The 12,880-nt window shown below is 35.4% G+C and overlaps 2 protein-coding genes across 7 annotated transcripts in view; one reads left to right on the forward strand and one right to left on the reverse strand.

Moving 5' to 3' along the window:
* The window catches only part of mtus1a (microtubule associated tumor suppressor 1a), a 35,688-nt gene extending 31,404 nt beyond the window's left edge, over positions 1–4,284 (forward strand). For all 6 annotated transcript variants that reach the window (XM_058797288.1, XM_058797286.1, XM_058797289.1 and 3 more), the window contains 6 exons: positions 50–155; positions 707–780; positions 884–979; positions 2,020–2,133; positions 2,258–2,355; positions 2,714–4,284. In XM_058797288.1, the coding sequence (XP_058653271.1) occupies positions 50–155; positions 707–780; positions 884–979; positions 2,020–2,133; positions 2,258–2,355; positions 2,714–2,927 (702 nt within the window). In that variant the 3' untranslated portion in view covers positions 2,928–4,284. The remainder of the gene's footprint in view (positions 1–49; positions 156–706; positions 781–883; positions 980–2,019; positions 2,134–2,257; positions 2,356–2,713) is intronic.
* A 156-nt stretch (positions 4,285–4,440) lies between these two features.
* Positions 4,441–12,780, reverse strand: pdgfrl (platelet-derived growth factor receptor-like). The gene is made up of 6 exons (XM_058797298.1): positions 12,463–12,780; positions 11,432–11,711; positions 6,934–7,085; positions 6,558–6,857; positions 6,316–6,452; positions 4,441–5,415 (listed from the first exon to the last, which is right to left on the reverse strand). Exons 1-6 carry the CDS (start codon positions 12,515–12,517, stop codon positions 5,224–5,226), a joined length of 1,116 nt encoding a protein of 371 aa, XP_058653281.1. The 5' UTR covers positions 12,518–12,780; the 3' UTR covers positions 4,441–5,223.
* Positions 12,781–12,880: the final 100 nt, after the last annotated feature.

Genomic DNA, 12,880 nt, shown 5'->3' on the forward strand with positions numbered 1-12,880 from the left:
AACAAACCAATAAGAATTTTACGCAATTACTTTATTTGTACTTGTCTAGCTAAAAGAGTTGCGAGAAAAACATGAGGCTTTGAAGAAGGAACTGGAAGTCAGCCATATGGAGGAGGTGGATGGCCTTAAACAACAGTTTGAAGAGACTTTCAAAGGTAATTAATAATGTGGGCTTTTTCTGTCTCTAAAATGTGTTTGTGTGTGTGTGTGTGTACTACTGAACCTTATTTTGAGGACAAATTTGTATCCAGAAGTAAGCTGAACATGACAATCTTCCTAAACCTCCTTTTGGGGACATCCTCATTTGTGAAAACGGTATAAAAGTAAAGTTAATAAAAGTTTAAAAAGTATAATAAATAAATAGATATGTATATGTTAGATTTGGGGTTAGGTTAAACCGTAGAAGTCTATGCAATGTCCCTATGTAGTTGTCTTATTAAAAATTAAAACAAAGTTTAAGTTCCTATTAGGAAAATGGTTTATAAATTATACCAAATGATGTCTGTTGGGTTTAGGAGTAATGTTAATGGATAAAATATAAAGTTTGTACATTAGATAAAACATCATATCTTTGGAGACTCCTCATAAAACACAAAAATCCAACAAAACTCTGTGTGTAAATGTTGCACTTGTCACTTTAATGTTTGAAGATAACAATATTACCTCTCATGCTCTGATATATTCTGCTCTGTCTTGACTTTCTCAGAACTCAAACAGTCCCATGAAAAGGAAATGCAGACTCTCAATGCAACACTGAAGGAATCAGAAGACACATTATCTGTAAGGCAGTGACCAAGAGCTAAAATTCTCCACACAACATCCGTGTTTCAAACATTTTCAATGTAACAAACATTTTCAAATCGGTGCATTTTTCCTCAAACAGAATCGAATTGAGGAGCTCATGACAGAGAATAACAACCTCAAAGAAAAGCTGGATGCTGAGGTGAAGAGAAGGATGGATCTGGCTGAGAAAACACAGGTACGTTATCACTCCTGTATAGCTCCCAAACATCTGTGTTATCATCAAACAGACTTAGCCAGTGCTACTGATAGTAATGCATCTCTGCTTTAAGTAGACTGTGTATTTCCCATGAATGACAGGTTAATATTAGACTGGTCTTTCCAATCAGAGTTAAGGAGATTCCTGAACTCTCAACATTCTGAAAATGCATGCGAGGGCATTTAGATAACTACCCTGCATAATGCTGCCAGACCCTGTCCTATAAATAGTGTGACAATCCATATATGGGGGTTTCTTCAACTCTTTTGACCCTTAAGCTGTTAGAAAAAGAAGTGTCCTACATTTATGCATTTAGCAGATGCTTTTATCTAAACACTCTTAAAACACACTTTTCACATTCTCACATGGTTTTAGTTTGTTCACTAACAACGCCCCACAGTGTTTATATTCACACACCACAGGAGAATTCTTTATTAGAGACGGCAACATCATTTTGGGTAAAATTAGAATGACGCCAAATGTGGAAGCCTGAATTTAAGACTGTATACTTTTTTCTTTTACGCACAATAAATATTATATTATATTTTATCATTATATTATGATCACATTTAATATTTAATAATTTTATATTCCATCATTCAAAAGTGTTTAATTTATATAATGTCACACAAAAACAAACCAAATTCTTCTTTTGAACTTTATATTTACGAATCCTGAACGTATAATGAAATGAGTAATGTATCTGTTTCCAAAAAATATTAAACACCACAACTGTTTCCAATATTTGATAATAAAGGTAAATGAAAAGTAGTAGCTCTTGAAAAGTAGCAAAAATAAGTGAAGACATAATAAAATATCATTTGGTCGTCAAAGTGATCACATGTTTTGTTAATTTTAATAGAAGCCTGAAGAAACACTCGTGTGTTGAGCTGCTTTAATAAAATCCAGTGTTTGTTATATCATGTTTACATTTGACTTTATAACATCTTAATGATCCAGTTTAGGAAAGCCAGTATATATTCCTGATCTCTTTTGCTTATTTTCTTATGTTTAAAAAGGACTCCCATACTCTTTATCTGGAGCAAGAGCTTGAAAGCCTTAAAGTAGTGCTGGACATCAAAAACAAACGGATCCATGAACAGGACAAGAAACTCATGCAAATAGACAAACTGGTGAGCTCAATTATCTGTTGTGCATAAAGCTTCTACATTGTAATTGCAGTAAAGAGATGAGCATAAATCTGATGCTCCTACAATATATGTGCTGGAGAAACACTAAGATTTGATTTATTCTTAGATGGAGAGGAATGTGAAGCTGGATGAATGTCTTAAGAAACTGCAACAGGAAAACGAGGACCTCAAAGCCAGAATGGACAAACATGCTGCTTTGTCAAGGTAGTGTACCACAGGCTCGTGTTCATAAACGTGATGCCCTTGGGTTTTTAGAACTTATTTTTACTCGATCCACCTGTCTAACTTCTAATATTTGGGTGTTTTCCCAGTGGGCTTCATTCGTTAGACCTGTAGCAAACCAAAGTCTTTGAAGATTCACAGTGTTTGCATGTGGTATAGGAAATTCTACAAAATCGCTTCTGGCTATACTTTGACATTTTAATTGCTTTGATTACTGTTTGTGCTCTCTTTCGCGGCAAGAATGGTGTGTTTTCATTGCAGCAAAGCTTTGTGCTGAGACCTTCTGCTCTTTCATCATGTGCAGTAATAGTGACTACTCTAATCAAGTTTACCTTTGCAGACAACTGTCCACAGAGCAGGCGGTTTTGCAGGAAACCCTCCAGAAGGAGTCCAAAGTGAACAAACGCCTGTCTATGGAGAATGAAGAGCTGCTCTGGAAGCTTCACAACGGTGATCTGAGCAGCCCCCGCAAGGTCTCCCCTTCCCCGTCCCTGAATCTCCAGTCACCGCGCAACTCTGCAACGTTCTCCAGCCCTCCCATCTCACCCAGATAACAATGGCCTTCAGCTTCCAGGAAGCACTTTCATACAGGACGGAGCACTTCCTGCATGCTGATGCTGGTCTGGACCATGTTAGTGGCACTGAATATGGAATGAACTTTGTTGGCTCTTGTAAAGATTAAAAAAACTCTGAAGACTATATTGCACAGAAGCACTTACCAATGAGGTCACCCTCATACTTTGCCTTTCACATCTGACTATGGAGGAAAAAAGAAATATCTCAGGGCTTGTAGAAGGTTTCTCTCAAATGTATGGGTTTTTTTCCCCCCTCCTGGATTGCTTTGTTCCCTGAAGTTCCTGAATTTTATTTATTTTTTTTGTTAAGAGGACTGACATTAGAATCCACGACTGGGGCCTTTATAAACTTTTCCACCAGACGCCTTTAAGTGTACCTGTATATACCCAGATTTATCTTTGCTCTGGGACGAATGCCCAAATGCCAGCCGGCCAGTGGACATTTCCCAGATGCTGCTGCTGCTGCTCGTGTAGCATTTGGTTTCCCTTTATTTTATGGAGGACCTCAGACCCCAGATGAACTTTTTTCTAAAGAGGCACTTCATAGATCAACTCATGCCATGAACTGACTGTTACTATTTACTCAAATGGAAATATTCACAGATCTCAACCAGGTGTTCTCAAAACCTTATGCAACACTTTTTTTCTTGTTTATATCATGCCTTTTTATTTTTGTAAATGGTATATTTTTTTTTTTAATTATCACGCATTAAGAACTGCAACAAGTTGAGCTTTACCCAGATCACGATGCACGTTTCATCACAGATATGCTCTCCATGTCACTCTCATATGCATAGGAAAGATGCAATACAGTGATTGATGCAGAATGAATTATTAATAGTTGATTAAAAGTCTTGAATGTTTTGATTAATGCTCGTTTAAGGGTTGAATTATCCCTTTTCCTCATTTCTTGGCAATCAGAGATGCAAAGGTATAATGTGCTTGATATGGAAATGGCATGTCATTGGGAAGCCCTGTGACTGAAGGCATACACTATTGGGAATCTGACATTTTTTACGACTTTCTTGAATACGGGTTTTGTACATTCAGTATGATTGAGCCCTAGGGACAGATTTGAGTGTTTGTTTGTCCTTGTTTCTATATTTATGTCTGATCATGAGACCAATGTAATGACTGAGCATGTTTCGTGGCCTCAGGAGCTCCCCCTCTGTCTGAAACCCTCCACTGCAGCTTTACATTCAAGCTATTTACAAAGAAGTTAAAAAGCAAAAGTAGCCGTTTTTTTTTTTCTCTCTTTATGTTGGTATGTATTGCTAGGCTGTTGGTGTGAAACTGAAACTCATGGAAATATGCAATTAATAAAGAGTTAAATTAATCTGTTTGTAATAGTCACCCCGTGTTTATAACATGTTATTGAAGTTATAGTCCTCCTAAAAGTAAAAATAGTCGTTAACAATTTAGTTTCACTCTCATGTCATTCCAAACCTGTATGGAATTCTGTAGAACTCAAAGAATGTTGGTAACTGTCCTATCAACTTCTATTGTATTTTTTGCCCATATAATGCAACCGAAACTGTCTGGTTACCAATATTCTTCAAAATATTTTGTGTTTCACAAAACAAAACAAAAAAAAGTCATACCAGTTTGGAACAACATGAGGGTGAGTAAATGAAGACGGAATTCTCATTTTAAGGAGCACTGTCTCTTTAAGTAGCCAAGCAGTGAAAGTGTGCAGGAACCTGTTGTATCTGGTTTTCTTATTTCTTCTCATCATGTTCAGGCTGGAAGTCTATGGCAGCATTTAAAACTGCATCGACTGGCTTGTAGTTTGACTGATGTATTCTGTTTTTTTTTTGTGTAGTGAATTCTACTGTAACTTATTCTTAAATTGCTAATAATTCAATAACATAAATCTCTGTGAGAGGAGGAGAAACATACTTTGAATGTGTCGCACTGAACTAAAATAAGCACTGGGCTCCCGCTGCACATTCCACATACGGAGTCCATTAGAGCGGAGCACAAAGCCTTCACGCTCCTCAGACATATTTCATGCGTATAGAACTAAACACCTACCATTCTGAGTATGATAGGATAGCATGATTGAAAAACACTTTCACAGACGATGGTGCATCACAAACTGTATTAAATATACTGTTGATTTAGCATTGAACATGAAGCTTGCATTAACTTGCTTCATTAAGTCTTATTTCCAAGTCATATATAGAATGCATGTTTTTCATAATGATTTCATTAAGTAGCAAGAAGCCTGAAGTTTGAGTCAAGCTCAGCTCAATATATAATCTTTATGATGTTCTTATTCATGTGACTTTACTGTTGTGGCCACCAATGTCTCTCCATGCTTATTTTTGGTGGTGCAGATGTACTTTCCATAGTCAATCGTTTCAACATCATCCACAATCATGACGCTCTGAGAGATGCGTGTTGTGTGTCCCACGCCGCGGTTTATCAGTCGCCAGGAGTCATGAATACTCACCGGCCTCTGACCCTGAGAAACACACGTGACATTAACACCTATTTATCTGAATCTACATTCACAGCTAAAGATTTGGAATAATTGACACTTTTTTTGTGTTTTCGAAAGAAGTCTCTCTTGCTCGGTAAGGCTGTATTTATTTGAGCAAAAATGCAGCAAAAATAGTAATCTTGTGAATTATTGTTACAATTTAAAACAACTGTTTTCTATTTGAATATATTTTAAAATTTAATTTATTCCTGTGATGGCAAAACTGAATTTCCAGAATCACAAGATCCTTCAAAAATCATTCTAATATGCTGATTCGCTGCTCAAGAAATAATATTCTTATTATAAAATGGTTAATATTTTTGAGGAAACACTCTCATTCAAATGTTAAGTTAAATAAAATATATATTTTCAACAAGAAATATTAAATTGATCAAAAGGTACAGTAAAGACATTTATAATGTTACAAAAGATATTTCAAATATTGTTCTTTTGAACTTTCTATTCTTCAAAGAATCCTGAATACATTTCCACAAAAATATTAAGCAGCAAAAACTGAACACTGAAAATATGAACAATTAATAGCTAAGCACCAATAATAATTGAGCACCAAATCCGCAGATTATAAAGATCTTTAACATTGTACTATTTCACAGTATTACGGTTCTTAATGTATTTTTTAACAAATAAATGCAGCCTTGGTGAGCATAAAAGACGTCTTTCAAAAACATTAAAAATTACTCCAAACATTTGATCAATAGTGTGTCTCTTTATAATTGTAAGAGCAAACTGTAGCATCCGCAAAATGACATAATACTGTGATTAATATGTTATCAAATATGACCGTTTCGATCAGAAGCTCAAAGCGCAAATCTTCTAACCAAATCACCTTTTCTTAAGGAAAAATAATAACGTAGCACTCACCTGGCCAGGATACCTCCAGCTGAAGCTGACATTCATCTCAGGTTCACCCAGAACTGTGCAAGTAACATTAAAGATGTCTCCACCACTCACTACGTTTGAAGAAGCCTCAATAGTCGAAAAAGGGGGACCACTAGGCACTACAAGGGGAAAAATGGCAAACCAAAACTGCATTTTTGCCTAAAACACTATGTAAAATGTGTGCGCTAACTGTTATCAGCGGCACTATTCTGTTTTCCTCTTACCTTCCACATACAGCAGCTGGTATTTAGTGGATATTTGTGAAGTGGTTTTCGTGGTGCTGTTGGCCTTGCAGTAATAAGCGCCCTTGTGCTCTGGACTGGGGTTTTGGATGATGAAGCCTTTCATGGGATTGTAAGAGATCTGGGTCCCATCCACAGCGATTTCCTCTGCAGGAACTTCCCTGTGCAGCGAGACTTTGATTTTGGGGTTTGTTACCCGGCACGGGACAGTGGCAGGCTTGTCAGGGCGCAGGTAGATGATCTCAAAATGGATTGCAGAGGGGACAAACAGCTCATCTTTGTCTAGAAACAAAGAGAATTGTAACAATGTCTTTGGAGTTTCAAGATCACATAGATGATATGTGAGCAGATGCTGTACCTGTAAAGTATATGTAGGTAGCAGAGATGCTTTCTCCATCCTTTGTACATTCTTCTCCATCACAGAGCACCACCCAGCAGCTGTACTCCCCCGTATCAGCAGCAGAGGGCGACGTCAGAATCAGCTGACTGTACCGCTCATGCTGCTTGATGCTGGAACAACACAATCAATCAAGTCTAGACCTGGGCTATGCTTACTAATACTGTATCATACTACTTGTATTATTTCTGCAGTATATAATATATATATATGTATATACACAACCCATTCTCACACCCAACTCACATATTGAAGCTTGGTCAGGACCACTTGGCGTCGCTTTTTGACGCTCAAGGTACCCCTTAGCGTCATTTTTCGACTTGCAGGGTCCTCCGTTGTTTTAAATAGGAAACCCTTAGCGTCAATATGCCGACGCCATACTGGGAATTTTATCGTCATAATTAAATTATATATTGGGTAATAACATTGCCATTATTGCATATATGTTGGGGTGTGATTTTTCAATGTAAACAGCCACAACAGTTTTATTTATATTACATTATTTACACATTATGAGCACATAACCCAACCCCTGCCCCTAAACCTACCATTTGTCAATAAAACACAAGATATAACAGGCAGATACAACTACCGTTATAATTTATTCAAAAAATATTAATATTCCAAGTCTTCCGAGGCAAAACATTTGATTTGTGAGAGGAGTAGACGCGATCGCCGTCTCCGTCCGCCGTTAAACTCATCCTGTATGCTGCAGTCTGTGCGCGAATTCAAAAAATGCCGCCAGAAGAAGCCTTGGTTGTGAAATGCTATTGGCTTTTGTGTGTCTCGTGACCGATTGCGTTTTGCTGTTCTGACAGGCTATTGGCTCGTCAGTGTCTCGTGACCAATTGCGTCATGCTACGGGACTGGAGTATCTTTTTGAATGAGATGTGAGCGTAACTAAAATTAAAATGCTTAAAGTCCAGTACTTTAAATAAAATAAACTTCAAATTAAATTAAACAAATTAAATTGCAATTCAGCTACTTGCTAAGGGAACATTTCTCATTTTTGTTTAGTTTAACTTGATGTAGTAAATAATAATAAAAAAAACTAAAATTATAAAAAACGACAAAAACACAACAAACCTACTAAAATGTGCAGTTTACAACTAGCACAAACACAGAATACTGTATCCCATGTGCCTGATGTGACCTTCCTGAAGTAATTACAGTTGACCACAGAATTAAATACTCAAAATTATAAATTTGATTCCTTATCAGACTCCCAAATGTTTGACGGCAATTTTCAAATCTTTTGTTTATTTATTTATTTATTTATTTATATTAAAATAGAAATTTGGGTAACACTTTATTTTAAGGTGTCCTTGTTACATGTTACATGTATTTACTATTAATAACAAAAAAATATGCATAATTACATGCAAGTAACCCTAAGCCAATCCCTTATCCTAACCCTAGCCATATAGTAAGTACATGTAGTTAATTAATATTACTCAGTACTTCAGTGTATAATTACATTGTAACAAGGACACCTTAAAATAAAGTGTAACCGAAACTTGTATTTATTCACATGCAGTGTTGTACTATGTAATCATGCAACTCTGAAACACTAGCATTCCAAACTGAAAATACTCCAGGAGCTATTAATGTACCAGATTTAATCAAACTACTGATTCCTAACATTACGACGGCGTTTTAGTGCCACGTTAAAAAATGTAAAAAATCTAAAATTACGAGAATAAAGTCGTAATATTACGAGAATAAAGTCGAAATTACGAGAATAAAGTCGAAATGTTTCGAGGTTAAAGTCAAAATTACGAGAATAAATTCGAAATGTTTCGAGGTTAAAGTTGAAATTACGAGAATAAAGTCGAAATATTAGAGAATAAAGTCTAAATGTTTCGAGGTTAAAGTCGAAATTACGAGAATAAAGTCGAAATATTACGAGAATAAAGTCTAAATGTTTCGAGAATAAAGTCGAAATTACGAGAATAAAGTCAAAACACTACGAGAATAAAGTCTAAATGTTTCGAGAATAAAGTCGAAATTACGAGAATAAAGTCAAAACACTACGAGAATAAAGTCTAAATGTTTCGAGAATAAAGTCGAAATTACGAGAATAAAGTCAAAACACTACGAGAATAAAGTCTAAATGTTTCGAGAATAAAGTCGAAATATTACGAGAATAAAGTCGAAATATTACAAGAATAAAGTCTAAATGTTTCGAGAATAAAGTCGAAATTACGAGAATAAAGTCGAAACACTACGAGAATAAAGTCTAAATGTTTCGAGAATAAAGTCGAAATATTACGAGAATAAAGTCAAAATATTACGAGAATAAAGTCGAAATTACGAGAATAAAGTCAAAACACTACGAGAATAAAGTCTAAATGTTTCGAGAATAAAGTCTAAATGTTTAGAATAAAGTCGAATTACGAGAATAAAGTCAAAACACTACGAGAATAAAGTCTAAATGTTTGAGAATAAAGTCGAAATTACGAGAATAAAGTCGAAATATTACGAGAATAAAGTCTAAATGTTTCGAGAATAAAGTCGAAATTACGAGAATAAAGTCAAAACACTACGAGAATAAAGTCTAAATGTTTCGAGAATAAAGTCGAAATATTACGAGAATAAAGTCAAAATATTACGAGAATAAAGTCGAAATGTTTCGAGATTAAAGTCGAAATGTTTAGAGCATAAAGATTATAGTTATCATTTTTGAGATTTTTTGAGTTATTCTAGCCTTTTGCGCATGCAGATGGCCCGGATTGGGAGCAGAACTGGCAGAATTTGAAAGCTTAATATCAAGAATATGATATTTATTAACTGCGACGGCGTTTTAGTGCCTCATTAAAAAAAAAAAAAAAAAATCTAAGATTAGGAGATTAAAGTTGTAATATTTCAAATATTCCAAATTTCAGTTTTCAAAATCTTTCAGTTTTATAGCGAAATACAAACAATATGTAGGCTATATTGCAATAATGTGTTTGTTAAGCAGCATGTGAGTCAATCATTTTTCCGATTACAATAACGAACGACGAGACATTTTCATTATAAATTAGGCTAAACTTTTTTTTTTTATGCCTTATGATGTTCCTTCAATTTATATCTTGCTATAAACTTGAAATAAAGAGAAAAAACACATTTATAATTTGTATTATTCGTAATTAAACAGCAATAAAACGTTCTAAAGGTTGAAGTGGACTCAAATTTGTTAACATACGTTATATTGTTATCTTTTCTGCTCTAAACGTTAAGTGACTATTCACAAACTGTTTTATTCATGGTATACTGTAAATGAGGACATAATATTTAACGTCTTCCATTCATTATTTGTAGCGCGCCAGCCAACCAGTAATCGCAACAATTTTGTGCTTTGTTGCTTTTACACACAGCTCAGCTTTCAAATTCTGCCAGTTTTATAACAAAATACAAATTATAAATATGTTTTTGCTCTTTATTTCAAGTTTATAGCAAAATATAAAGTGAAGGAACATCATAAGGCATGAAAAAAAAGAACAGTTTAGCCTAATTTATGATGAAAATAATGTCTCATTCTTCGTTATTGTAATCGGAAAGATGATTGACTCACATGCCGCTTGACAAACACATTATCGCAATATAGCCTATATATGTTTTGTATTTTGCTATAAAACTGACAGATTTTAAAAACTGAGATTTGGAATATCTCCCAGTGCTCCCAATCCGGGCCATTTGCATGAGCAAAAGGCTAGACTTTACGACTTTATTCTCGTAATATTTTGACTTTATTCTCGTCATTTCGATTTTATTCTCGAAATATTTTGACTTTAATCTTGTAGTGTTTCGACTTTATTCTCGTAATATTTTGACTTCAATCTCGTAATATTTTTACTTTATTCTCGAAATATTTCGACTTTATTCTCGAAATATTTCGACTTTATTCTCGTAATATTTCGACTTTATTCTCGTAGTGTTTCGACTTTATTCTCGTAATATTTCGACTTTATTCTTGTCATTTCGATTTTATTCTCGAAATATTTTGACTTTAATCTTGTAGTGTTTCGACTTTATTCTCGTAATATTTTGACTTCATTCTAGTAATATTTTGACTTTATTCTCAAAATATTTCGACTTTATTCTCGTAATATTTAGACTTTTCTCGAAATATTTAGACTTTATTCTCGTAGTGTTTCGACTTTATTCTCGTAATATTTAGACTTTATTCTCGTAATATTTCGACTTTTCTCTAAATATTTAGACTTTATTCTCGTAGTGTTTCGACTTTATTCTCGTAATATTTCGACTTTATTCTCGTAATATTTTGACTTTATTCTCGTAATTTCGATTTTATTCTCGAAATATTTCGACTTTAATCTTGTAGTGTTTCGACTTTATTCTCGTAATATTTTGACTTCATTCTCATAATTCCAACTTTAATCTCGTAATTTTTATTTTTTAAAGTGGCACTAAAACGCCGTCATACTAACATAGATAAAGTGAGAAAGAAGAATACCTGAGGCGGTTGTCATTGAAGGTGTCCAGATAAGAGGGATATGCCCAGCCAATATTAGTCCCTTTGCATCTCAGTTCCATTGTTTTCCCAGAATTCAAGGAAAGGCTCTCGCCCAGTCTGAGAAAACGACCTTTATCAAGGACCTGGGTGAGAATAGACTGGCCCTTGCTTCCTGCTTCCTTTTCTTTTACTTTGGGGTAGCGAACCTTCACCCTCTTTCTTCCTGGTCTAATGCGGTTCTCACCAGCCTCTTTCTTACGCTTGACCTGCTGACACACACCTGGGTAAACCAAAACACAGTTTTCCTAGTCAACAGCATGTTGTTTCAGCATTTGGATGCGACTGGCAAATTTTGCATGGGGAACTTCTAAAGAGCAATAAGATTAATTTATTCACTGCTAGTAGGCCATAAACATAATACGGCATATGTGTTTAATTTCTCTCTTTGTGACACTTGATAACTCCTATGACCAAGCCAAAAAAAAAAAAAAAAGGAGAGAGAGAGAGAGAGAGAGAGCAAGCGTAAGATGGTTTCTGCCATCTGGAAATCTGCTCTATATTCTTCAGCTACCAGCTGTAAAAACAGCAATGCTGGAAGTATGCCTTTCTTGTTCTCTGTGCAAAAGCGTACAAAACTGAACAATGCTGAGGTTCACTGAATCATAAATTCCTTTTAAATTCATTTTGACACATGCAAGGATCATGAGGTCTAGAGGAAAATTGTATAAAGATCTTTTGATTATTTTAAATCATAGGAAAAAAAAAAAGTTGCCTTGTTAGGATGCAAACATATTTGATTATATCTTTTGTCTCTGCTGTATAATTTAAGCGTAAATTTAAGTAAAACTGCCCTGATTTGATCTCTCCTCCCCTTTCTACTCTGGAATTCGGTTTCCATCTTCACCACTGGCACACCATACACATTCAATTTATTTCCTTTTCAAGCAAGAGAAAGACCATTTTTGACTTTCTTCATGTTTTGAAGTAATGATAACAAGGCAGAAAAAAAAAGAAAAGAAAGATCTGCTCACCATTTTGGACCTCCAGCCAGAGCAGTGCCAGTGTGAAGAAGAGCAAGAGCTTCATGATGGCTGCAGTGGAGAGTTCCAGCAGGGCACACGGGGCCTGAGAGCAGCACAGGAGCTCTTCGTCCACTGTCTGTCCCGTTTACACACAGTCAACTCCATCCTCTGTGAAAAAAAGAGGAATTTCCCCAACCCCTCTGCACACTCCCTCTTCAGTGTCAGTCTGTGGGCCCCGTCCTGCAATCCGCTAATGCCCTCTGCTGGACTGCAGCTATTTGGTCTCATAATCCCAATCCAGATAATGTCATTCACATTTATAATAGTTTACCCAAAAATGAAAAATCGCTGTTAATTTTCTCACTCCCAGACCATCCAAGATGAATATGACATTCTTTAGAACAGTAAAGAAGACTGAACCCATGGT

This window comes from Onychostoma macrolepis, chromosome 14 (assembly GCF_012432095.1).
Source record: "Onychostoma macrolepis isolate SWU-2019 chromosome 14, ASM1243209v1, whole genome shotgun sequence".
NCBI classification, from domain to species: domain Eukaryota; kingdom Metazoa; phylum Chordata; class Actinopteri; order Cypriniformes; family Cyprinidae; genus Onychostoma; species Onychostoma macrolepis.